The sequence below is a fragment of the Hyperolius riggenbachi genome, chromosome 11 (assembly GCF_040937935.1).
Source record: "Hyperolius riggenbachi isolate aHypRig1 chromosome 11, aHypRig1.pri, whole genome shotgun sequence".
NCBI classification, from domain to species: domain Eukaryota; kingdom Metazoa; phylum Chordata; class Amphibia; order Anura; family Hyperoliidae; genus Hyperolius; species Hyperolius riggenbachi.
This window is the reverse complement of record NC_090656.1, coordinates 92,510,975-92,538,138: the sequence shown is the minus strand read 5'-3', so window position 1 is coordinate 92,538,138 and position 27,164 is coordinate 92,510,975. Positions and strand designations below refer to the sequence as shown.

Genomic DNA, 27,164 nt, shown 5'->3' with positions numbered 1-27,164 from the left:
CGTTCCCTGCCCGTTCACGGAGCGGAGTTCCGTGAATAGCCTGCTAGCCGCCGATCGCGGCTAGCAGGCTGCTTGTAAACATAAGGGGAAAGAAATCCCCTTTGTTTACAAGCGTACAGCGGTGCCGGGGACCGCAGCGCTGTACGAGATCAGCGATCCCCGGCCTCGGATTGGCTGGGGAGCGCCGTCCTCTCATAGGCTGATGCCTATGAGAGGCGGAACAGGACGGATCGCCATCCTGTTCCAATTTAGTCACCGGAGGGGAGGAGGGAAGGGGAGGGAGAGAGAGAGCCTCGTAGAGGCACAAGAAAAAAAAAACTGCTGCAGCGATTGGACCCCTCCGGCAGCATGTCCCTTTAGGGACAAAAAAAGTTGGCGAGTCCGATCGCTGGGCTCCCAAGCTGGGCTGTGCAGGAGGCTGAAAAGCCTGCACAGCCCAGCACAACATAAAATAGCCTGGTCTTTAGGGGAGCGTTAGCGCTGTGGTCATCAAGTGGTTAAGTTACCTCCTCTTGTGGTTATTTTCTCATGCAGTTAATTAACAGCCTGTCTTTAACTTTAGAATTCTGGAGTTATTTTAAGGATTGAAGAGTTAACGTTAGGTTTGCCTGAGGTAAAATGTTTCCTGAATACTACATGCCCTTTCACCATGGTGATAACTATAGAAACGTTATTAAAAGACAGGAGATAAGCTTAGTGAATTGAGGCCAATATCTCTACAGCTACCCCACTTAAAGAGACACTGAAGCGAAAAAAAATGATGATATTATGATTTGTATGTGTAGTACAGCTAAGAAATAAAACATTAAGATCAGATACATCAGTGTAATTGTTTCCAGTACAGGAAGAGTTGAGAAACTCCAGTTGTTATCTCTATGCAAAAAAGCTATTAAGCTCTCCGACTAACTTAGTCGTGGAGAGGGCTGTTATCTGACTTTTATTATCTCAACTGTAATTGAACTGTTTACTTTTCCTCTGCTAGAGGGGAGTTCATTACTTCACAGACTGCTCTGAAAGACTCATTTTGAATGCTGAGTGTTGTGTAATCTGCACATATTATAGAATGATGCAATGTTAGAAAAAACACTATATACCTGAAAATAAAAATATGAGAATATTTTCTTTGCTGCTAATCTTCTAGTAATTATTCATAGTACACAACCAATTCATTATATCATATATTTTTTTTCGCTTCAGTGTCTCTTTAAAGTAAACCAGAGACCAACGAATAGTAAAAATCAGGGCTTCCTCCAGCCCCATAAGCGCATGCACAGAAGGCACCGGCTGACACGACTGAACCAGTTACCGGGGCTGATTGCAGCTAAATGGCAGACTGCAGGAGGACGGCGAGGAACTCACACGTGCTTATGGGGCTGGAGGAAGGCCCGGTTAAGTATAGACTCTTACTATTCATTGATTTCTAGTATACTTTAATGTGAGACTGTAAAATAAATGTTAAATCCGAAAGGGAACCTAAAGCAAGGTTTCCATATTTATTTGCTTTTAACCCTTTAGCTGCCAGCTGATTTGTCCTAAACACGAACATCTACCGCCAAGCAGTTTTTAGACATTTTTCACTCATTAGGTTTACTTAGGATTTTTGGCAAGAAAGCCTACATGAAATAGGACATATTATATATCATTTTTTCCGTAAAGAATTGGACTTGAACCCTGAAACCAAAAAATACTTTTTCTGGAAATATAACAACATTTTTGAGTGAAATATGTTAAAATAAAAGTGAAATAAAAAATAAAATATTTTTCTGTTGTGTTTTTTTTTCAAAGAAGAATTACAATTACTGACAAAAATGTTATGGTTTGTGAAAGCCATGATTCTGCTGAATCCAATGATACCAGATACGTATTGGTATCCCACTTTTCCTGTCCTGGAATAGGTGCACCAGTATACAGTAGGTAGCCAGGTACAGATGCCGCCATTACAGGTAGCCAGGTATAGAGGCAGCCAGTATAGGTAGCCAGGTATAGGTGCCGCCAGTAGAGGTAGCCAGATATAGGTGTAACCAGTATAGGTAGCCAGGAATAGGTGTCCCAGTATAGGTAACAGGTATAGGGGCCACTGCGAGGAGGTGGGCCACATCTTCCTCCCTCCCTCCACATGGGTTCCCTTCTGAAGGACCCCCTGTATGGCTGGAGCACAGTGGTCGGTGAGCAATTAACTCACCCGACTGCCGTCTCCACGTGGTGTCCCCTCCGGCAGCAGGCTCCTCTCCCAATCCCTGTATGTCGCATAGTTACTACGCGTCATACAGGAAGTAGAGAGGAGATGGCTGCCGGCGTGGGACACGGGCATGGAGCCAGCAATCAGGTGAGAAATTACACTCCGATACTACTTCAGCCATGCAGGGAGGCAGAGAGGGGCGCCCACGTGGAGGGAAGAAGGAATGATGTTGCCCCCCCTCTCCCCCGCCGCTTCACGGGGGACAAAACTGACGATAATGTACTAGATACATTGCTGGCAGTTAAAGCATTTACCTGCCACAATGTACCTAGTACGTGCTTGGCAGTAAAAGGGTTAAGCAATACCTATTGGCCGGCTATTCTGCTGAACTCTCTGGCTGCAATAGTGTCTGGAACCAACACCTGAAACAAGCATGCAGCTAATCCAGTCAGACTTCAGAGAGAGCACCTTATCTGCATGCTTGTTCATTGTCTATGGCTAAAAGTATTAAAGTGTATCTCAGATGGTGAGGGAGAGAAAATGTATACATACCCGGGGCTTCATCCAGCCCCCTCCAGGCTGATCACTCCCTCGCTGTCCTCCGCCGCCTCCTGTATCTTCTGCAATCGGCCCTGATAAGTCGTCCAGTCAGGGCCAGGCGAAGTCCTCATCACACTCCCATGGCCGGGAGCATTAAGTTCTGCGCCTGCGCAGTAGTACTGCCCAGGCGCAGAACACTCCCAATTGACGTGAGCCCCAGACTGGCGAACTTACCAGAGCAGATTGCGGAAGATCCAGGAGGTGGTGGAGGATGCGATTTCACAACAAAAAAAATTTCGTGGGTAAGGGGGGTATATCAGCAGCTTCTGATTGGAATGAAGTTCAATCCTTGGTTAAACATCCTCTTTAAAAATAAAAAAGTCACTAGGGTATTTATAAAGCTACATTTTGGCACACTGCTTGCCTCGCAACCATGCACTAGTTTACAGACTGGCATCATGCACCAGCACCGAAGTTTTTGTTGAGTTGACTTTGGAATGGAGATATTTATATAAAACCTAAAAACAATGTAAGAACCCTGAAATAAGGTTAATCCATGTATCCCTGCAATATACAGTATATAGATGAACTGAAGGGATTGGCTTTCCTCAAGAAAAGTAGTGTGTGGAGAATATGTAAGTGTGTGTACATTAATTGAGCAGCAGCTAATAGCATAGAGCATTTGTATCTGGTTCACAGTTCATTATCTCACGTCACAGATCCATTAGAAAGACAGAAAGGCATGCCAAGGAACTGGAAAATGATATTTCAGATCAATGAAAACTTACAGTGCAGAAGGCAGAAGCGGGTTGGGTTCTCCAGGCGTATGAGTTGCCATAGATACGGCATCAACAGCAGCAAGTCAGAGGACGTTGTCGCTAGACAATAAAGTTCGATAGTTCTGAATCACACCGGAAATGTTCGCGATGCATCATGGGACGTGTAGTTTCTCATTGAGCTGTACACGAGTATTGACTGAACTGAAGTCTGGTTGCGGAGCTGTAATAAGGTGGGCTTATGATAGTAAGAAAAATGTTTATTATGCTATTCTGTCGGCGTTGTTTTTGTGTAGTTATTCTTGGAGGGGGAGTTTTCTGTCCCCATGAATGTTGCTGTTTATGGTACTAGCATGGCCTGGTACTTATGCATCTGGCAGCTTTCAGGCAGGGCTGAGGGTGGGGATTTTATTAGTGCCCAACTGTTAGTATTATGTTACCCCTTTCGCCACATTAGTGCCAGCTTCATTATACTGCCTCTCAGTGGCGCCCCTGCTTTGTTCAAATTCAGCTACCTATAGCCCTGGTATCATAAATATATACACTAATGTATACCTATACATTCTTGGTACCACAATTAACACTAACCTCTGCTGTGCCTAACACTAACCTCCTCTCATTTGTGCCTAACACTAACCTCCTCTCATTTGTGCCTAACACTAACCTCCTCTCATTTGTGCCTAACACTAACCTCCTCTCATTTGTGCCTAACACTAACCTCCTCTCATTTGTGCCTAACACTAACCTCCTCTCATTTGTGCCTGACACTAACCTCTGCCTCTCCTGCGCCTGACACTAACCTCTGCCTCTCCTGCGCCTGACACTAACCTCTGCCTCTCCTGCGCCTGACACTAACCTCTGCCTCTCCTGCGCCTGACACTAACCTCTGCCTCTCCTGCGCCTGACACTAACCTCTGCCTCTCCTGCGCCTGACACTAACCTCTGCCTCTCCTGCGCCTGACACTAACCTCTGCCTCTCCTGCGCCTGACACTAACCTCTGCCTCTCCTGCGCCTGACACTAACCTCTGCCTCTCCTGCGCCTGACACTAACCTCTGCCTCTCCTGCGCCTGACACTAACCTCTGCCTCTCCTGCGCCTGACACTAACCTCTGCCTCCCCTGCGCCTGACACTAACCTCTGCCTCCCCTGCGCCTGACACTAACCTCTGCCTCCCCTGCGCCTGACACTAACCTCTGCCTCCCCTGCGCCTGACACTAACCGCTGCCTCCCCTGCGCCTGACACTAACCTCTGCCTCCCCTGCGCCTGACACTAACCTCTGCCTCCCCTGCGCCTGACACTAACCTCTGCCTCCCCTGCGCCTGACACTAACCTCTGCCTCCCCTGCGCCTGACACTAACCTCTGCCTCCCCTGCGCCTGACACTAACCTCTGCCTCCCCTGCGCCTGACACTAACCTCTGCCTCCCCTGCGCCTGACACTAACCTCTGCCTCCCCTGCGCCTGACACTAACCTCTGCCTCCCCTGCGCCTGACACTAACCTCTGCCTCCCCTGCGCCTGACACTAGCCTCTGCCTCCCCTGCGCCTGACACTAGCCTCTGCCTCCCCTGCGCCTGACACTAGCCTCTGCCTCCCCTGCGCCTGACACTAGCCTCTGCCTCCCCTGCGCCTGACACTAGCCTCTGCCTCCCCTGCGCCTGACACTAGCCTCTGCCTCCCCTGCGCCTGACACTAGCCTCTGCCTCCCCTGCGCCTGACACTAGCCTCTGCCTCCCCTGCGCCTGACACTAGCCTCTGCCTCCCCTGCGCCTGACACTAGCCTCTGCCTCCCCTGCGCCTGACACTAGCCTCTGCCTCCCCTGCGCCTGACACTAGCCTCTGCCTCCCCTGCGCCTGACACTAGCCTCTGCCTCCCCTGCGCCTGACACTAGCCTCTGCCTCCCCTGCGCCTGACACTAGCCTCTGCCTCCCCTGCGCCTGACACTAGCCTCTGCCTCCCCTGCGCCTGACACTAGCCTCTGCCTCCCCTGCGCCTGACACTAGCCTCTGCCTCCCCTGCGCCTGACACTAGCCTCTGCCTCCCCTGCGCCTGACACTAGCCTCTGCCTCCCCTGCGCCTGACACTAGCCTCTGCCTCCCCTGCGCCTGACACTAGCCTCTGCCTCCCCTGCGCCTGACACTAGCCTCTGCCTCCCCTGCGCCTGACACTAGCCTCTGCCTCCCCTGCGCCTGACACTAGCCTCTGCCTCCCCTGCGCCTGACACTAGCCTCTGCCTCCCCTGCGCCTGACACTAGCCTCTGCCTCCCCTGCGCCTGACACTAGCCTCTGCCTCCCCTGCGCCTGACACTAGCCTCTGCCTCCCCTGCGCCTGACACTAGCCTCTGCCTCCCCTGCGCCTGACACTAGCCTCTGCCTCCCCTGCGCCTGACACTAGCCTCTGCCTCCCCTGCGCCTGACACTAGCCTCTGCCTCCCCTGCGCCTGACACTAGCCTCTGCCTCCCCTGCGCCTGACACTAGCCTCTGCCTCCCCTGCGCCTGACACTAGCCTCTGCCTCCCCTGCGCCTGACACTAGCCTCTGCCTCCCCTGCGCCTGACACTAGCCTCTGCCTCCCCTGCGCCTGACACTAGCCTCTGCCTCCCCTGCGCCTGACACTAGCCTCTGCCTCCCCTGCGCCTGACACTAGCCTCCGCCTCCCCTGTGCCTAAGGGCTCCAATGAATGCCGTTGGGAAAATCTGTAGCAGAAAAATTGTGTTCAGTGGAAACAGGCCTATAGGCATTCATTGGAGTCAGTTTTTCTGCATCCAATCTGCATGTAGTGGAAACGGGCCTTTACACTAACCTCTGCCTCTCCTGTGCCTAACACTAACTCCTCCTATGCCTAACAGTAACCCCCTTCTCCTGCGCCTAATGCTGGGCATACACGGCACATGTGTGTGTGTGTGTGTGTGTGTGTGTGTTTTTTTTTTTTTTTTTTAAATCAATTGAGCCGCTGATGGCTTGATTGATAATTTCCGACAGGTCCGATCACCACACGGATCGATTCCCAGCTCGATTGCCGCGGGCGGACAATAGCGGGGAATCGAGCGGAAGATAAGGAAGCGCCCACGGGGACGAGCGGGAATCGATCCGGGAGGACGCGGCGGGAGTCGATCCAGTGGCTAATCGAGCCACCGGATCGCTCTGTGTATGCCCAGCATACCACCAACCTTCCCTCTCCTCTTTCTAATACTAACCTCCTTTCTGTGCCTTACCCTAACCTTACTTCTCATGTGCCTAACACTAACCTTCCCTCACTTGTGCCTAACACCTCTCCTCTCCATACTTAACACTAACCTTTTCTCTCCTGTTCCTAACACTAAACTCCACTGTGGTCCCCTCCGGCCCCAGCTAGCCACTCTGCTTAGAGTATCAAACTTTTATAATTGGAGATAGCACTGAAGCGGCAAGGGCTCACTGTGCACTGTGAGTACCATATTACACATGCACAGTAGGTAACATAGCTTCTTTTCTATCTTAGCAGAAATATTTAGAGCAACCCCATAACCAATAAAGGACATTCTGGTGCTGTTGTTTGGGTTTAAGACTTTCTCCCTTGGTTTTGGCAACTGGCTTTGGGTATAAATATAGGCACAACCTGCTTTCTGTGGGGATGTGGAGGGAACTTTTCAGCTATGGGTATTTGGCTTCGGTGACAGTACTCAGAAATAGTGTATATTCTGCAGCCAGCGTCCAGTGAGGGTCACAGAGTATTGTTTAGGATTAGTGATCTGGGTTAGAGGTACATTGGGGGAAGGTTACGTTTATTTGTTAGGGATTGAAGGTTAAGGTTGGGCATGGAGGAAAGAAGTAATGTTAGGAGGAAGGTTTGTATTAGGCATCAGAAAAGAGAAAACTTACAGTGGAGGTTAAGGTCCGGCATTGAAAAAAGGAAGATGTTGGGGAAGGCCTATCTACTACCCTACATCTACTTCCCTTCTCATCCATTAGTATCCTCCATCCATTAATGTCCAAAATTACATTGTTGTTGTTTTTTCACCTTTAGGAAAGGGTCCGTTGTGGACCTGAAACATGCCCGTTTACTACAGTAAAGTGTAAACTTCAGTACTGTTCTCCTTCATTAGTGCCTTCTTTATTCTAGTGTACCTCATCAGCGTATTCTACATTAAAGTGGCCTTCATTAGCATCTTCTATATAATTTTGGCTTAATTAGTGCCATTGTTATTATAAGGCTTCCAGCTATAGTGTGCGACTGGCTCAGCCGCACGGTACTGCACATGCACGCCCCTCGATTGCGCTTCCGTAGCCAGAAGGATTCTGTGCATGTGTAGTTGCAAGGTTTACAGACTGTGCATGCGCAGAACACTGCCAGATATGCGAGCGCAATAAGGAGACGTGGCCCGGCAGTGCATGGTGTGACAGCGGCACAATGCAGCAGACCAGGAGGACAGCAAGGGATCTGAAGGACTACAGGTGGCTGGAAAAAAGCCCCAGGTAAGTAAATCTCAACTTATTTTCCCACACTTAAGATTACCTTTAAATCGATCCGGAGTTAAACCTTCCTTCATTAGATCTCATTTCTGCTATGTTTTTTACATACCTAAATTTTATTTTTTTATATTGCTGGACAGAGCGGCAAAATATGCTGTTTTGTTTCCTGCAAATGGCAATTCCTGCAACACTCATGATTCTGAGTGACAGTTGACATTTGCTTTAGACACTAAAGGGTTACCTGTACCTAAGAATTCCTGTGAAAGTGATTACTTTTACTGCAAGTTCTGTTAGTGAGTATGTACTTACAAGGGTTTTTAGAATAAGAAATATGACTTGCTCAAAATTTCTAGATATTGATTATTTTTAACAAAACAGACTAGTTGGTTGCAAATGCATATTTAACCTTTTGGGGACCGACGTAGGTTGAATCTATGTCCAGCAAGTGGTGCTGCTGCTCTGACTGGACGTTGATTCAACGTCCGCGCTTAAGAACCGTCATATGACAGCTGACATCTCCCCTCAGTGATCAGCAGCCATCGCGTATGGCTGCTGATCATGTGATAACTATGATTGCCGGCGGATCATAGTGATCACTTACAGAGCTGCGGCGGTAGAAGTGGAAGGAAGAGGATCCACTCACCTTCCTGCCGTTCCCCCGACGATCAGCGCTCCCCTCTGCTCTGGCCAGCATCCCTGTTGTATTGACGCTAAGTGCCGGGTCCTGGCTTGATGACGTCATCAAGCTGCGACCTGGTACTTAGCGTCAGTACAGCTGGAAAGCCAGCGAGAGCGGAGTGGTCCACAGCTGCTCATCGCTGGAGCCTGGAAGGTGAGTAAAGGCTGCCATCAATACGGAGGACACGTGGCCACCCAGGGGGGACCATACTAAAGTGCCCACAGTAGGGATCCGGCTGCCTGCCACCCCCCCCCCCCCCCCCCGCATGTAAAATACCTGGTCCTAAACCTCCCTGGCGGTCAATTAAATTCACCAGGGAGGCAGCGCCGCACTGTTTTTAATTTTTTTTTTTTTTTTAAATCATGTAGCTAGCCTAGCTGAGCAGCAGCACCCCCCCACCCACTCCGACCGCCTCCGGCGACAAGGCCCATCAGGATCCCGTTCTGAACGGGATTTCGATTTCCATGAGGGCTTCCCCCGTCACCATGGAGACGGGCGCGATGACGCCATCGACGTCGTGACGTCAGAGGGAGTCCCGATCCACCCCTCAGCACTGCCTGGCACTGATTGGCCAGGCAGCGCACGAGGTCTCGGGGGGGCACCCTCTAACGCGGCGAATCGTCGCTGAGCGGCGGCGATCGTAAGTAACACGCAGCTAGCAAAGTGCTAGCTGCGTGTATAAGAAAAAAAATGATGCAAATCAGCCCAGCGGGGACTGAGCAATCCTCCGCAGCGGCTTACCCCCTGTCCAGCACGGGGTTACCGCTAAGGAGGTTAAGGGGGGTAGGCAGCCAGTCCCAAAGGGGTTAAGAAATCAAAAATGTGTATGTTATGGTAATTATACAGTTGAAAATAATGTGTGACTGCAGCTGTGACAGAACCATGTCAGCCTGTTGGGAAATTAATAAAAGCACTGAAACAGAAGTGCACAGGGGAGAGAACTGATCTTCTCTAAAAGAATTGAGAATTGTCTTTTGTGAGAAGAACTCATCCATAGCTTTTGTTTGCAAAATTTGTTCTTGAGTTCAGGTACACTTTAAAGTAAGCCTACCAACTAAAGGGCTAGTTAAAAGCATTCAAAATTTAATTATGCCATGAAGTTATGTAGACCAGTCTAGTAGCAAAAAAGTTTCTGTACCGTGTTAGCCAAACAAATTAAGTATGTAGAAAAAACAAAGTTTTGTAAAAACACCATATTGTTTGTAAACATTTTGTAAACACTGAAGATGGCCGCCAAACAGGAAATACATAATCAGAGCAGGTGCCTGTTTGCAGAGGCTCCTCTCAAATGTGATTTGATTGCTGGAATGTTACTGCCATGTGTTGCCTTAGCTGCTTGTCTGAGCTCAGCACTAATCTCTCTGCACTCACAGCTGTTTGAAATGTCTCAGCTTCACGAGCCTTGCAGAGACGCTGGCTGTGAGCAGAGACATAGCCTGTGACTCATACACACACAAGAGAGCCTGCAGGGGGCGTGCATAACTTATCCCTATCACAGCAGAGGCAGTGCATTCCTCTTTGGCTCGACAAGGCTTGACAAAGAAAAGATTACATATATTACAGAGACAGTGCAACTAAAAAGGGCTGCAGTAATCCAGACCACATTAGAACAGGTATAGGAACTTATAGGATAGAAGAAATAAGGCTGAAACTTTTCTTACAGAGTCTCTTTAAAATATAGAGTTTGGGAGATATTCGCCATATAAGACTACCCCTCTTCCAATGCACACCAAATAAAAAATTAAAAAAAAATCATATACTGGTGCTATGTATGAACAAATACTAGTGCTGTACTGTCCCTCTCCCTAAGTGGATTGGTCAGCTCTCCTTGTCTGCCTGTTTATCAGAGAGGTATGGAAGAATAGATTGCGCTGTGCCCATAAAATACGCCTCTTTCACCCTTCTGGCCCACCCTTGTGTCCTATTTACCTCCTCTGCCTCTCAGATCTCACACATGTGCGCCGGCGCCACTTCACTACAGTTCTCAGCAGTGAGATCTGAGAGGGGGTAACAGGATAAGGCATGACACCCGGCGTATAAAACGACCCCTGACTTTTCAGAAGATTTTCAAGGGTTAAAAAGTCTTATACGCCAGAATATACAGTAATACCTTTTCATCGCTAACTGATATAGTTAAATTATGCAAGCTTTCTGTGATATAGTACCCTTCTTAAGACATATTTCCCGATTGTTAGCTGAAGTAAAACACTAATGTAGGTAAATAGTAAACACCAAGATGACAGTTGTGCTGGTTACTATTTAGCAGTTAGATGTCAGGTGATCAGCAGGCTGGAGCCAGTGAGTTTATGCAAGCATACATGAAATCTAGCAGGTTTCTGAAGATCATGAAGCCAAGTCAATCATGTTACATAAGTTGTCTTGAATCGCATTCCACAATTTAAACCTTCTGATAATGTCTTGAACATTTTCATAAATTTGTACTCAAAAATGTTTCTATGGTAGACCAGTCTAGACGTTATTACAGCATGCACCCCTTTATGAAATATGGTGTTTTGTTGAGTACCCCCTATTGTGAATAACATCATCTCTAGTAGCCCTTGACACACACTAATAAGTAGCCCCTGACAGACGCACGCACGCGCACACACCCTAGTATCAATATCGTTTTTTAAAAACTTTTCAAACTTTCATTTATACTTTTAATCGACTAAAGTACCTAATCGGGCTTATTTACAGTGCATCTGGAAAGTATTCACAGCGCATCTTTTTCCACATTTGGTTGTGTTACAGTCTAGTTTCAGAATGGATTCAATTCATTTTTTCCTCAGAATTCTACATACAATGCCCAATAATGACAACATGAAAAAGGTTACTTGAGATTTTGGCAAATTTATTAAAAAATAAAATAGTAAGCACATGCACATAAGTATTGACAGCCTTTACCATGAAGCTCAAAATTTAGCTCATCTTGTTTCCCCTGATCATCCTTGAGATGTTTCCGCAGCTTAATTGGAGTTTACCGTGGTAAATTCAGTTGATTGGACATGGTTTGGAAAGGCCCACAGTTGACAGTTCATGTCAGAGCACAAACCAAGCATGAAGTCAATTGTCTGTCTGCAGGAATTGTCTGTAGACCTCCAAGACAGGCACAAATCTGGGAAATGTTACTTGAAAAATTCTGCTGCTTTGAAGGTTCCAATTAGCACAGTGGCCTCCATCATTTGTATGTGGGAGAAGTTCAAAACCACCAGGACTCTTCATAGAGATGGCTGTCCATCTAAACTGAGCGGGCCTTAGCGATTGGGGGAGGTGACCAAGAACCTGATGGTCACTCTGTCAGAGCTCCAGAGGTCCTCTGTGGAGAGAGGAGAACCTTCCAGAAGGGCAACCATCTCTGCAGCAAACCATCACTCAGGCCTGTATGGTAGAGTGGCCAGACAGAAGCCACTGCTTAGTAAAAGGCACATGGCAGCCCACTTGGAGTTTGCCAAAAGGCATCTGAAAGACTCTCAGGCCGTGAGCAACAAAATTCTATGGTCTGATGAGCCAAAGATCGAACTCTTTGGTGTGAATGCCAGATGTCACATTTGGAAAACAGGCCCGCTTATCACCAGGCCAATACCATCCCTACAGCGAAGCATGGTGGTGGCAGTATCATGCTGTGGGGATGTTTTTTAATGGCAGGAACTGGGAGACTAGTCAGGATAAAGGGTAAGATGACCGCAGCAATGTACAGAGACATCTTGATTGAAAACCTGATCCAAAGCGCTCTTGAACATAGACTGGGGAGCCGGTTCGTCTTTCAGCAGGACAATGACCCTAAGCACCCAGCCAAGATATCAAAGGAGTGGTTGCAGGACAATTCTGTGAATGTCCTTAAAGTGGAATGAAACCCAGCATTCTTCTTTGCTCTAATAGATTATTTACAGCATATTATATACAACCTACATTTTTTTTTTTTTTACTAGAACAGCATTCAAATGCTTATACACAGGTCTTATGCCTAGTACACACCATACAATTTTCTGGAAGATTTTCTGTAAAGGTAGCCATACACTGGTCGATTTGCCATCAAATCGACCAACAGATAGATCCCTCTCTGATCGAATCTGATCAGAGAGGGATCGTATGGCTACCTTTACTGCAAACAGATTGTGAATCGATTCCTCCGCTGTCTTCTTCTCTGCGCTGGGCTCCGAGTCCGGCTGTCGGGGAACTTGTAGAGGACGCTCTACTGTTTAAACTTCCTGCCGGGACAGGAAGTTCAGTGAAGCCAGACGGACTCAGAGCCCAGCACGGAGAAGAAGACAGCAGAGAGAGCGGAGACATGCGCCGGCGGAACAGGTAATGTATTGCAGCTAGCGCCGGTCGTCTGGCATATCGACGCACTCCCGACCCGCCAGCGACCAAGCAAAATCTTCAGCACAGACGGATCGACGGGAGCGATTGATTTCGGACGGAAATCGATCGTTCTGTCAGCGTTTGCGCAACGATTTCACAGCAGATTCAATCACAGTGATCGAATCTGCTGTACATCGGCAGGAAAATCGTGAAAAAGGTGTATGGGCCCCTTTAGATTTACCTTCCAGATAGTTAATTTCCAACATGTTGGAAATTAACTATCTAACCATCTATCTGCCTAGCAATTAGGCATTGTTCTACTCAGCAGGAGATAACCAGAAGACAATGCACCAGAGATAATGACCAGTCTCTACAGGCCCATACACACGTCGGATTTGCGCGAACGACGGGTCGTTTGAACGTTCCGTCGTTCGCACGTTTCCGCATGAAATCCGGCGTGTGTACAGACTATCGTTCGGGAGATAAGACTGGTTACCAACGATCCGCCGGGCGGATCGCTGGTAACCAGTCTTATCTCCCGAACGATAGTCTGTACACACGCCGGATTTCATGCGGAAACGTGCGAACGACGGAACGTTCAAACGACCCGTCGTTCGCGCAAATCCGACGTGTGTATGGGCCTTACCAGTACTTTACAGAAAATAATCTAATTACAGAAAATCTGACAGAAAAATCTAACAGAAAATTGTAAGGTGTGTACTAGGCATTAGAAGCTCCACTGCAGGGAAAGCTGGACTAATCTGAACTAGAGATAATGTTATCTTGTGTTTAATTGTATCAAGTGAGAAATGTAAACAAACCCTTCTCTGACACTGTAAACTCTCCTGAAGACAGTGAGACAACCAGAAAGCATCATAAAGCATTTCTGCTTACATTAGAAGATGAATAAAGCAGTTAAGAATAAAATGCAAAGTCAGCTTTCAGAGCAAAAAAAGTGTACTTTGGGAAGGTATAATTTCTAAATGAATAATAATACTTATGCACAAAAGCAAATATGATAACCGTATGTCATATAAAAAGTAGGAAAACATGTTTTTATTGAATATTATGTCAGGGTTTTATACCGCTTTAAATGTTCCAGCCAGAGGCCAGACTTAAGGTGCGTACTCACGCACTATTGTAACAAACGACGGGTCCGTCAGACCCTCCCGCTGGGCAGACGTTCTGCCGACAGTAGGACGTGTGTGCAGAACGTCCGCCCAGCAGGAGGGTCTGACAGACATGTCGTTTGTTACAATAGTGCGTGTGTACGCATCTTTACTCTAAACTCATGAATGACAGTTTGTAGTTTTGATGAAAATTCACATTGCTACAATACAATGAGTTTTTACTAATATATTTTCAAAATCAAAAATACAATTTGAGTTTATGGAAGAACTAGATGGTCAACATTATCACAGAATATTTATCAGGGAAGCACTATTTCTAGCCAGGAAAACAATAATCCTTAAATGGTTCGCACCAGATCCACCTGTGCTGGAACATTGGAAAAAAATTGTCCTTGAGGTTATTCAATTTGAGAAAATCCTTTATTCCCAGCGTAAATGTCCACAAAAGTTCTCCTCAATTTGGCAAAATTGGCTAGATACACAATCCACAGTAGTGTAACTCCATTTTATAGATACCTGTGTTTGTTATTGATCTTGACCTGGACTCCCAGAGTCCACATTCAATTTGCCCAAGAACACACTGTTAGGCCTAGTGCACACCAGAGCGGTTTGGTCGCGTTTTCAGATCCGATTGCGTATGTGGAAACGCTAGGGTAATGTATTTTAATGGGCTGGTGCACGCCAGAGCGGGAGGCGTTTTGGATTGCGGAGGCGTTTCTGCCTCCAATGTAAAGTATAGGAAAAACGCAAACCGCTCTGAAAACTGTCAGTTCAGAGCGGTTTTGCAGGCGTTTTTGTTACAGAAGCTGTTCAGTAACAGCTTTACTGTAACAATATATGAAATCTACTACACCAAAAACGCTTCCCAAAATTGCAAAATGCTAGCTGAAACGCTACAGAAAAATAAGAAAAAGCGTTTCAAAATCTGCTAGCATTTTGCGGATCTGCTAGCGGTTTTTGGTGTGCACCAGGCCTTACTATTAAGATGTGACACGTTGTCACGTCCTAGTTTTCTCTATTTTCTCTGTGATTCGTGTCAATATGGCATATTAGCTCTATAGTCCAATGACTATATATCTCAATTTTAAGTTGCATAATAGCATAATGTAAGAGAAATCTCTTTCTTTCTTCTCTGTATATATGTACATGTAGGTGCTATTAACAATGTATTTTGAAGACACACTTTAACAATCATTTTATGATGTCTACCTAGTTTTATGAGTATCAAAACATGTACAATCAGAGCTACGGTATGTAACCTGCTATTATTTTGCATTATACCATCAATGTTTGTTTATTATCCTTATGTGCCATTATCATTAATAAAATGAATTTAAAAAAAAAATACAATTTGAGTCGAAAATTCACAAGCAACAGTAGTCACGGCTACATATTTGTTAGGAGTAGTGAATAATTATGCATAAAGGCTTTTCAAACATTCTCTTTTGATTTAAAATAACTAAAATTACGTTTTTCATGTTAAATATTGTAAGATTTATCAATTTCTTTAATCCCCAAAGTTTCTAGAATTTAAATGAGCTGAACATAAGCGCTCCCTGGGGTACATGTAGTGTGTGTTCAGAAGCTACGCCATAGATGACTACACTGCTTGTTTTCCCAGCAGCCATGCAATGGTTTCTCAACGTGAAGCTGCCAGGAAAAGAGCAAACACCCAGTCGTTTATGTGAATGGGTCCTGAGTGTGCTGAAAATCAATAATGCATTATACTTGCCTGATTTATTTTATATTTTTTAACGCTATAGACTTGCCAAGTGGAGTATACACCGATCTATTGTTAAGCTTATGCTCTGCTTGAATAACATGCTTTAAAACTATTACTGCAACTTCTACAACTTTAAAGAGGAGCTGTCAGCTATACTATCTCAGAAAAAAACCCACATATATATAAGTAGATAAATACTTGCACTACTTACATAACATATGTATTGCACTGTCCACGCTTTTGATTTTAGTGATTTTTCTACAGTAAAAAAAGAGAAAATCCCCATTAGCATTTCCCATTTTAGCAGTGGCTATTTTGAGGCCAATCCTGATGTCATTTCCTGCCCTACTCTCCTCTGCCTGATTTGCCTGCACTTCACTATAGAAAGTGCATTGTCTCAGCATGAGAAATATTGGCCAATCAGAGAAGAACAGAGGTGTGGGAGGGTAAAACAGGAGGGAAAGAGGCTTCAGCCAATCAGGCTGCATTAGTTAAGTCTGAAGGGAAATAGAGAAGCAATACATGTTCTGCAACTTTCTTTTTGTGTACCAAACTTTGTGTGTACCAAATAAGAGTCAGGTAAACTGGGGAATGATCATTTATCAACAAGAAAAGTAATAGAGATTTTAACTTTTGGATTGCCTGGTTTGCATCCTTATTACTTGTTTACCAGATAAAAATAAAGAATTGATTTTATGCCCGACAGTTACACTTTAAAGGGAATCTAAAGTGAGAGGGATATGGAGGCTGACACCTTTTTTTTTTTTTTTTTTTTTAATTTTAACCTCCCTGGCGGTAAGCCCGAGCCGAGCTCGGGCTATGCCGCGCAGGGGGAGATCTCAGCCCCTGGTGGGGCGATTTTTATTCTGTAAATTGCTGTGCGCGCAGCCAGCACTTTGCTAGCCGCGCGCACAGCTTGATCGCCGCCGCTCTGCGGCGATCGGCCGCACGCAGCGGCGAAAGAGGGCCCCCCCGCCAGAGCCCTGCGCTGCCCGGACCAATGAGTTCCGGGCAGCGCTATGGGCTGGATCGGAGGTGTCTGACGTCAGGACGTCGGCTGATGTCCATGACGTCATCCCGATCGTCGCCATGGCGACAGGAGAAGCCAAACAGGGGAACGCGTTGTATACGCGTTCCCCTGTTTGCTATAGATGCCGGTGACGATCGCACTAGAGGGACACATGCGCCCTCTAGTGGTGTTTCATGTAGCTACCACTCTGGTAGCTTTACATGAAACAAAAATTTTTTTTAAAAAAAAAGTTTTTTTGCCAATTTGGCAAAAAAAATTAACCGCCAGGGAGGTTAAACAATGCGGTTTGCCTGGCTGGCCTGCTGATCCTCTGCCTCTAAAGCCATAGACCCTGAATATGCATGCAGATCAGATGTTTCTGACAAAAATCTGATAAGATTAGCTGCATGCTTGTTTCAGGTGTGTGATTCAGACACTCCTGAGGCTAGAATGATCAACAGGACTGCCAGGCAACTGGTATTGTTTTGAAGGAAATGCATATGGCAGTCACTCACTATATAACTCTTGCTTCAGTGATCCTTTAAATTGACCCTTTGCTGGAGTTCTGAAAACATCTGTACAGGTGGAATGGACTGTTAATGACTCCTTTTAACTACCCAGTGCAATAACAAGCTAGTATTTTAGAACAGAAATAAAATCAGTAATCATTAGCCAAAGTTTTGTTTTAAGGTATTTTTAGCTAGACTGTCGCTTATGTAGAGAAATTAGGGCGTATCTGAAAGCGATACTGATGCCTATACTGAGCTCGCAAGACGGTACATTCCATGCCTTTGTCTAGAGTTGTCTCACATTGCTTGGTTTCACCTTGTTGGTGACTTTAGCGCTTACCATTGGACAAGCAGTTTTTGAATGATGTCCCTACATATAAAGCCCATGCACAGAATTTCATAGCCAGGGTATCGGAGGTGGAACTGTAGGAAGAATATATTCATATTCCATATATTATATATGTACTGCCCAAGGTGAGAATAAATACTTCCACCCTTTCGATGGATGCACACACCGTGATGAAAAATAGTAAACATTTTTTACAATTTTTCTAGGTTTTCAGGATGAAAGCGTAAAGAGGGTTGGCTTATGGCTTCCGATTCCTGGACACAGATGGACTGGTACAGCATACTGGGGGCTCATCCTTCCAACAGCCAAGCAGAGCTGAAACAGAAATACCAAAAGCTAGTTTTATTAGTAAGTGTCTCATTCACTTTAAGAGTACATGTTTGTGCTTGATCATCTACTGTACTTCACTAGATGCGTCATAAATCAATTTCCATATAGTTTCTGCAGCTCCCGGGTTAGTTCCAAGCAAGAGATCTGTATAGCAGCAATATCTGAAATATATAGTTACTGCATTGCAGTATTTAAAGTGAATGGGAACTGAATTTTTTAAAAAATGAAGCAAATACTTACCTAAGGAGAGGGAAGGCTCTGGGTTGTATAGAGCCTTCCGTCTCCTCTCTCGGTGCTCTCTATCCTGTGCTGGCTCCCCCCCGTTTCAATCCCCCGCCGAAAGGATATTTGGAAGTCTTGGGGAGCCGTGTCCTCCCGAAGACGTGCGGCTCCACACTGCACAGGCGTGAGGGAGCAAGAGAGCGTGCTTGCGCAGGCGCAGTACAGGGCCACCCTTCTTCAGGAGCACTCAGGCTCCCTGAAGACTTCTGAAGCCTCCTTCGGCCAGGTAAAGCAGTATTTGACTAACTTAGTCAAATACTGCTACCAAGCGAGCCAGCACCGGAACGATGGGACCAGGAGAGGAGCCGGAAGGCTCTATAGGACCCAGAGCCTTCCCTCTCCTTGGGTAAGTATCTATCTCATTTTTTTAAAATGCGGTTCCCATTCACTTTAACTTCTTGAAGTGAACCTGAAATAGTTAAAAAATCAAAATAAAAGGGTTCCCGTCTAGGAAGCCATACTTAACGTTACCTGTGTTTGTTTTACAAAGCAAAGTATGTTTGGAGGGTTGCCCAGTGGTGTAGCTACTGGGGGAGCAGCCCTGCAACCACAGAGGGTCCTGACCTCCTCCACTGTAGCTACCCACACTTCTCGTTTCCATCTTGGTCCTCTGTTCATTGCATGAGGTCACGTGACATGCAGAAAGACTTCACCAGAGGATAGAGAAGAGCAGGCAGCTTACCCGTGGATGAGGACAAACAGGTCTTTGCGCATGAAGAGGTAAGATTCCAGCACCACCACTGCACTGATCTGATAAGGGTGGAAACGGCTGCCAGGGGAGCAAAGGAATGGTACCCTAGTAGTCTCTCTCCACGTAGTGGATCACATGATGGTCTTGCCAAGGGATAGGGTAGCAGGGATTGACATAAAGAAGACTACATACTTTATGGCTGGGATGGGAAGAAAAGTTGTACTGGGTAGGTACCCTTGTAATGGTGATGGGGACAGAGGAGGAAGGTTTTGCCAGCTTCAGATATTTTTATTGGGGGAGGGGTTATGCTGGTCAAATTTCTTATGTGAAGGAGGGGTAAAGATGGCTGCAATTGGGGATGGGGGGATGATGGTGGATGCAATTGTTAGGGGGTGGAAGTAGAAAGTTATGGTGGCCACAATTTGGGATTGGATGGTGGCCACATTAGCAGTAGCGGAGCTATGGCGGGCTGAAAGGATGAGGTGGCCACACATTATATCTTTATGATTATAATGTCTTTATGACTCTGGCATCACCAAGGGAGAGGGAGGTAATATGGGGGGGGCATCAAAGTTTCCCTGAGGGGCCCCATGATCCGCAGTTATGCTGGAAGTACAGGTATACCTCGTGATGTAATTTTCCCCACCAGTGCAGAGGCAGGAGCCTAATCATGTGGGATGCTAGAGTCTGGTCATGTGGGAGGCGGGTTAGTGCCTAGATCACCTAAGCCTTCCTACTCTCTCATGAACCAGAGATATGCCAGGGCCCAGACTTGCTTGCATTTTTTTCCCCAAGCATACATTTTAGATCAGTTTAAAGCAAATCTATAACACTTTAAGACTGCCCCCCAAAATACCAGTTAACTGGCTTCTACGCTAATAGTTAGATGTTAGCGGCTAAGTCACATGATTGCAACTAGCATGCAGTGAGGAATTTAAGTCACTGCAAGGAAGTAAAGATTAATAAATTGGTGAAGCCGTAATCTCCCTTGTTTCATTTTACAAAATTTCTGGTTACTTCATCCTTGTTGTGCCACTTGCTGCTATCGTTGATCTCCCCAAATAAATGTAGCATAGCACTGTTGCACTATTTCACTGCAAACCTCAGGAATCATCAGGCTAAAAATAAAAAATTAGCTTTACTCACCTGGGGCTTTCTCCAGCCCCTTGCAGCAGACTGTCCTACGCGCCGCTGTCAATCATGGCCACGTTGTCCACGGCACAGTACTTCTGCGCCTGCGCAGTGTGCTGCGGACAACGTGGCCATGATTGACAGTAGCACCCTGACGCAGGCGCAGTAAGGATGATCTCGAGGTCGTCCTCTGCACTGTGTGGGGAGCCTGGGATGGCGGCAGAGAACGGAGTGATCAGCGTGGGACAGTCGGCTGCAAGGGGCTGGAGAAAGCCCCAGGTGAGTAAAGCTGTTTTTTTTTTGTTTTGTTTTTGTTTTTTTAGCCTGATTCCTTTAATTATATTATATTTTTGCGCTTTGGCAGCTTATAAATGTAACCTAGATAAGGTGAAAACAGTGGAAACGCTTTGTGAATCATGCCTAATGTGCAGTACAGAATGTGCATATTCCTTAAAGGGGAACTGAAGAGAGAGGTATATGGAGGCTATCATGTTTATTTCCTTTTAATCAATACCAGTTGCCTGGCAGCCCTGCTGGTCTATTTCTCTGCAGTAGTATCTGAATAAAACCAGAAACAAGCATGCAGCTAGTCTTGTCAGATCTGACTTATAAGTCTGAACCACTGAAACACCTGATCTACTGCATGCTTGTTCAGGGGCTATGGCTAATAGTATTAGAGGCAGAGGATCAGCAGGGCTGCCAGGCAACTGGTATTGCTTAAAAGGAAATAAACATGACAGCCTCCATATACCTCTCTCTTCAGTTCCCCTTTAAAGGGGTTCTGTGGGGCTTCCTGAGGAGAAAAACTGCCACTTACCTGGGGCTTCTATCAGCCCCCTGCAGTGGTAATGTCCCACGCCGTCCTGCTCCCATCTGCCGTTCCCCGCAGCCGGCACCGGGCTATTATTCGTCTGTCACACCGCAGTTCGATCCCATGCCGCTTAGACCGGGGTCGGCGGCGGAGAACAGCAGATGGGAAGAGGACGGCGTGGGACGTTACCGCTGCACGGGGCTGATAGAAGCCCAAGGTAAGGGTCTGTTTTTCTCCTCAGAAACCCCTAACAGAACCCCTTTAAATCATATCACAGGTATCTATGAATATTCTTGAAACATAAACAATCTCAATGCTGAAAAGGCCCAGAGAGCTTTTTTTTTTTTTTTTTTATAAAAGTGATGATCACATCTTAATGAAGGGGCTTCCCTGCATTCTGTTCATGTCTGTCCAATGGATCTCCGGCCTTTGTTGGGCATTGGAGGATGGAAACAGATACCCTGTATGCTCATCTTCTGCTTGACATGTGTGGAGAATTGCAGAAGAATGGCTAGACTCTGGGATGTCTTATTTGCATATGTAAATCAGTTGATGGGTTCCATTTCCCGCTGGTAATTAGATGAGAACCCAGCCGCTGCCTGGTTGCTGTCAGTTTTTCACCTCCAAATATGTACTTGTTGTGGGGCTGGCACATGTGTGTCAAATGAGGGGAAGATGCTTTCATGTATGATTATGATACAGATCATAGATAACAGAGGGTATAGTGGTAAACTGTAAGCCACGCACACAGGCCTTACATACTACCTCCTACCTGGAGGTCTGGGTACAGATATCCGGCCTCTGAAGCCTATTGCCCTTCTACCACCCTGGCATTTATGAACACTAGCAATGTCCTCTCCCGTTTATCACAAGAAGGCAGCAGAGCCTCTTATGGAAGCTAGGCAGAGGGACAATAGTAGTCTAAGGATGTGATGATAGAAGTCCCTTCCTAACTAGCAGAAGCCTCATCCCTAATTGGCAGAAGCTTTTTCTGCTTACCACCCAACTTCTATAGGTAGGCAAGTGATAACATTATTAAAGTGGATCCGAGGTGAACTTTTACTCATTGCATAATTGTGTTCCTTTCCTATTGTTTATAGGGCATTCCTTAAGCCAAATACTTTTATTGTTTTTGTTTTAATACTCTAATTCCCTATAAACTAAATAAACCATGCCCACAGGTTTTCAGAGAGCCTTGGCAGTAGCAAGGGCTCATGGGAGCTCAGACTGGGCAGGAGGAGGTTTTACTAGCCATTGATGGCAGAGGGGAGGAGGGAGGAGGAGAGGGGATTAGGTTTTTTTTCACAGGCTGAGTGCTCAAGATGCAGATAAGCCTGCCTCTGTGTAATGTTTACAAACAACATGGCTGCTCTCATTGTATCACAGGAAGAAATAATCATTTTCTACTAAAGCAGTTTGCAGCTAGATATGCTGTGTAAACTATCTAAACTTTAGATAAGATATATAGACAAGTTACTTGTTCTAGTTAGTTTTTCATCTCGGATCCGCTTTAATGTATACAACTGCCAGATCAACCCCAATTTAGTCACAATCAGGGCCGGATTTGTACTTTCCAGTGCCCTAGGCCTGCTGTCACCAAGCAAACCACCCCCCCCCCGCCATCACCACCACCAAAAAACATTCTGTAGAACTATCTGACTAGCGATCACTGGTTTGAATGGGCTCATTTCAGTTGTGCTGCTGTGCCCCTCATTGAACAAAGAATCAGTGGATGCTCTGTCCTCTCACAATGGAAATTTGCGCTCCTACTCGAATGTGCACAGCAGCCAATAGTGTTCTGGGAATGCATACTTGAGAAATGACGCTGATGTATGACTGGTACTCGTCAAGAATGCATAACACTATACTGGCCTCGGTTGCTGTGCACATCTGGGCAGGAGCAGGAAATTACAGGGAGTGCGAGTGGCCAGAGCATGCGCTGCTTCTTTGTCCTCTGTGCGGCTGGCTGCAGTCAGAGCCACAGACAGGTGGCAGGGCAGTGCAATGGAGAGAAGCCCATCCAAAGCAGAGAACAGGTAAGTAGCAAACATCCTGTCAAGACCTACTTTGGATGTTTGGTTGTAATTAGTGGACCTGAACTCAGAACTTCCTCTCTGCTCTAAAAGATACTCAGCAACATAATAACCTTTAAAGAAAAAACATGTCTTTGTTACAGCTGATACAAGTCCTGCAATAAATAGACAGTGTGTCTAATTCCTACTTTCATGGACGCAGACATATTAACATCTTGTGCTTTAAAATAAGCGTATATGCTGTGGCAGTCAGGTGACACAGGGAAGATATCAAATTTGTGATTACACAGATGTGGAAGAATTCGAAAGGCTCTTTAAATACATACATGGTGCATTTCTCTGCATGTTTTCCTTCTGTTCTGTGCAAGAGTTCAGCTCCACTTTAAAGAGACTCCGTAACAAAAATTACATCCTGTTTTTTATCATCCTACAAGTTCCAAAAGCTATTCTAATGTGTTCTGGCTTACTGCATCACTTTCTACTATCACCATCTCTGTAATAAATCAACTTATCTCTCTCTTGTCAGACTTGTCAGCCTGTGTCTGGAAGGCTGCCAAGTTCTTCAGTGTTGTGGTTCTGTGATGCATCTCCCCCCTCCAGCCCCCTCTCTGCACACTGCCTGTGTATTATTTAGATTAGGGCAGCTTCTCTCTTCTCTCTTATCTTTTACAAGCTGGATAAATCCTCATCTGAGCTGGCTAGGCTTTCACATACTGAGGAATTACATACAGGCAGAGCTGTCTGCACTCTGCAGGAAGAAACAGCCTGACACTTCAGTGGAAGATAGCTGCAGGGGGAAAGAAACACACAAATGATCTCTTGAGATTCAAAAGGAAGGGTGTATACAGCCTGCTTGTGTATGAATGTATTTTCTATGTGTGGACATACTGTACATCAACCTACTTCCTGTTTTGGTGGCCATTTTGTTTGTTTATAAACAAACTTTTTAAAACGGTTTTTAACCACTTTTAAAGAGGAGCTGTTAGGTATAAGGTCTCAGAGAAAATAAACACATATATCAGTAGCTAAAGATTGGCTGTACTTACATTACATATGCATTTCACTGTCCACGTTTGGATTTCACAGAATTTGTATATAGTATATGCAGAGATAGATGCTCCTGACAGCTCATGGCAGGCTCCATGTTTTTCTGTCAAATGTGTCGTCATGTCCTGCCTGCTTCCTGATCACAGAAAAGCTCGTACTGAATAACACAGTGTGCAGTGAATATTAATGAGCCATGTGGCTAGGAACAATAGCTGACTCCTGCAGTGTACTCTGCCCGGAGATTTATCAGTGCTACGCGCTGGACTGATTACAAGCTGCTGTAACGTCTCATTAGCAGCCGAGGGGAGGGCCCCAGAATGCTTTGCAGTATAGTATGCGGCTTGCGTCCTCTTAGGTCTAACAGCTTTTCTGATAAGCACACATCAAAGGTAACTGAGATTTTTATCTTCACTAATGCCTTTTTGGTTTCCTTCTAAACTGTTTAACACAGGAGAATAGAGGTTTAAATTAGCTTCTGCAGCCTGACAGTTACTCTTTAATGCGGCGAGGAGCGGCGAAATTGTGACAGAGGGTAATAGGAGATGTCCCCTAACGCACTGGTATGTTTACTTTTGTGCGATTTTAACAATACAGATTCTCTTTAAAGCATCTGAATGACATTTATTTATATTTGCTGAAAAATCTATGTATCTCTTTTGAATGCTGAATGTACATATGGTGGTGCGCTCTAACATACTGACAGTATACAGGAACAAAGTCTGAAGAAGGTTTATTAGCAGAACGATTACTACTTTTTTTTTTTTTTTTAAGCCAATAAATGGTATCATCCTGATTCAAAACTCTCTGCTTTTGCTGATGGCTAAGATGGTGCAATGCTTCACTGCTACAGGTAAGCAGGATGCCAAACCATACACACTAGCATAGAGGTAGTAACAGCTCAGGTGACAGTGACAGTTTAGCAATGAAAGGGAAGCATACAGCATTTTTATTCCAGGCTGCAGCAGTTCTCATAGATGGTCGGAGCTGACGGACAGAAAATGAGTCAGGAAAGAGTTAACTTAAGCAGAGAGGAGATCACTGGCTAGGAAGAAAAAAAAGCAATAAATTACGGCTAGATAAGAAAGTGTAATTTACAACTGCTGGGGTCAGTGTCACAGCTGTAAAAAAGAATACAAAGAAACTAGCAGAAATGTTTGTGAATGCCTGCATTAGAACTCAGCGGAACTTAGTTTTATCTGCTTTGTAATGTAAATCCCTGGTATTTCTCACATCCACTTGTACTGTATGGCGATCATATAGATAATTGAATCATCAGGTGACAGTTATGATTGATCCTGATTGTTATAACACATACAGGAACTCTGGAATTCATCTATTAGTGCAGAGCAGGGCGCTGGCTGGCTGCACTGCGGGAACAGGGGAGATGATTTACTTTGACATTTGACCTCTTCTCTCTCCAAGTCATGCCGCCCTTCTGATCTTATCTGATTTTATCGCCCTAGGCCATGGCCTTTTGTGGCTTTTGCAGAAATCCGGGCCTGGTCACAATCAATTATGTGATTATATTTCATCACATACTTTGTTCCCCAAATAGATCTGATAATGGCTTGCTTTCTGTTTGAATGTGGTCCTCTTCAGCAGCCTGTACATGTACATAACTGTATAGTAGCAGGTGTCATAGGCTTGCCTGCTGGCAGCGCGTCCTGCCGCTCCGTGCAAGCCACCATTGTTACACATGACTCTGTGTGACAGGATACCTGTGATTTATCTACGCATCTGATCTGATTGTTGGTTCTATCTATATTCCATTCCTTTAATATCTGGAGCAACATGTTGGCATAGTGGCTAGCCCCCTCAACTTGCTGCACTGGTCCTGGTCTGAGTACTATCTATGGAGTGTCTGTATGTTATCCCTGTGTTTGCTCTTCCACATCCTACATGTACCGATAAGTTAATTGGTTCCCACCAAAAATTGGCCTCAAACTATTGTAGTATCACACAATTTTTTTTTTCCTGGACAGCACCATCATCTACAAGGGTTATTATACTGGCGTAAAAAATATTATTATTGTAACGCCTAGTATATAACCAGAATGTGCAAAATGGTATAAACGGCACAAGAGAACATCAAGGTAAAGAATACCTTAAAAAACGTCGCACCCAACTGATCTAGGCACAATAATAATCATCTTTATTGAACAATCAAGTTTTAAAAACAATTAAAACCAAAAATATTGAAGATAGGGCTGCATGATTTTAGGGAAAAATCGAAATTGCGATTTCTCTCTCAGAAATTGCAATTTCGATTTTTCCACGATTTTTATTTATTTATTTATTTCAAAAGCTGGGGGGGGGGGATTGGCCAGAAGCAGTGAATATGTATGAGTGTTAATGAGCGGGGGGGGGGGGGGGGGGGCGGATCCACACGAGCAAGCGGCTGGGCACATACAGCATTACCAATCACTGGCTAGCGATGGAATGACGGCAGCGGTAGGCGGAGCTGGATGCTTTTGTTCAGCTCCGCCTACCACTGCCGTCATTCCTTCGCTAGCCAGTGATTGGTAATGCTGCTGTATGTGCCCGGCGGAGCTGTACAGAGCATACAGCTCCGCCTACCGCTGCCGTCATTCCATCGCTAGCCAGTGATTGGTAATGCTGTATGTGCAGTGTTCTCCCCAGGATTTTTTTCCAGCCGGGTGGCATGAAAAAGTAGCCGGGTGGGGCGCAACCGGGGAAATGCAGGGCCGGCAACGCTGCTTACAGCATAGGACATCCCTGCACCCTTTATCATGGCCCATTCATCCCTGCACCCTCTATCATGGCCCATGCTTCCCAGCACCCCCCCCCCCCCCCCCATCATGTCCCATGCATTACTGCAACTCCTATCAACCCATGCATTCCTGTACCCCATATTGCATATCATCCAGTACTGCAACCCCTACCACGTCCCATGCATCCCTGCACCTCCTATCAGGTCCCATGCATTACTGTACCCCCTATCACGTCCCATGCACCCTTGTGCTCCTTATCACATCCCATGCATCCCTTCACCCCCATTACCCTCGCCTAATACATTACTGCAGCTCCACACATCTCCGAATAGACAACGCAAACAATACTGAGTCCTTATAACACAGATTATTGCACTCAAACACATTTCATACACTACTGCACTACTATCACATTCCACATATTATTGCATTCAGTAAGCCCCCATAGAGCACCAACC

General features: G+C 45.7%; 2 protein-coding genes across 9 annotated transcripts in view; one reads left to right on the top strand and one right to left on the bottom strand.

Annotated features, from left to right (window-relative positions):
* DCDC1 (doublecortin domain containing 1) overlaps window positions 1–10,857 on the bottom strand; it is a 751,262-nt gene extending 740,405 nt beyond the window's left edge. For 2 of the 4 annotated variants that reach the window (XM_068260478.1, XM_068260480.1), the window contains exon 1: window positions 10,793–10,857. The gene's annotated coding sequence lies outside the window, so the exon portion shown is untranslated. Of the gene's footprint in view, window positions 1–3,507; window positions 3,616–10,792 lie in introns of those variants that run through there. The other 2 variants (XM_068260479.1, XM_068260481.1) reach the window with 2 other exon arrangements.
* The window catches only part of DNAJC24 (DnaJ heat shock protein family (Hsp40) member C24), a 177,234-nt gene that overhangs the window by 79,404 nt on the left and 70,666 nt on the right, over window positions 1–27,164 (top strand). For 3 of the 5 annotated variants that reach the window (XM_068260487.1, XM_068260485.1, XM_068260486.1), the window contains one exon: window positions 17,856–17,997. In XM_068260487.1, the coding sequence (XP_068116588.1) occupies window positions 17,890–17,997 (108 nt within the window). In that variant the 5' untranslated portion in view covers window positions 17,856–17,889. Of the gene's footprint in view, window positions 1–3,638; window positions 3,729–17,855; window positions 17,998–24,745; window positions 24,825–27,164 lie in introns of those variants that run through there. The other 2 variants (XM_068260488.1, XM_068260484.1) reach the window with 2 other exon arrangements.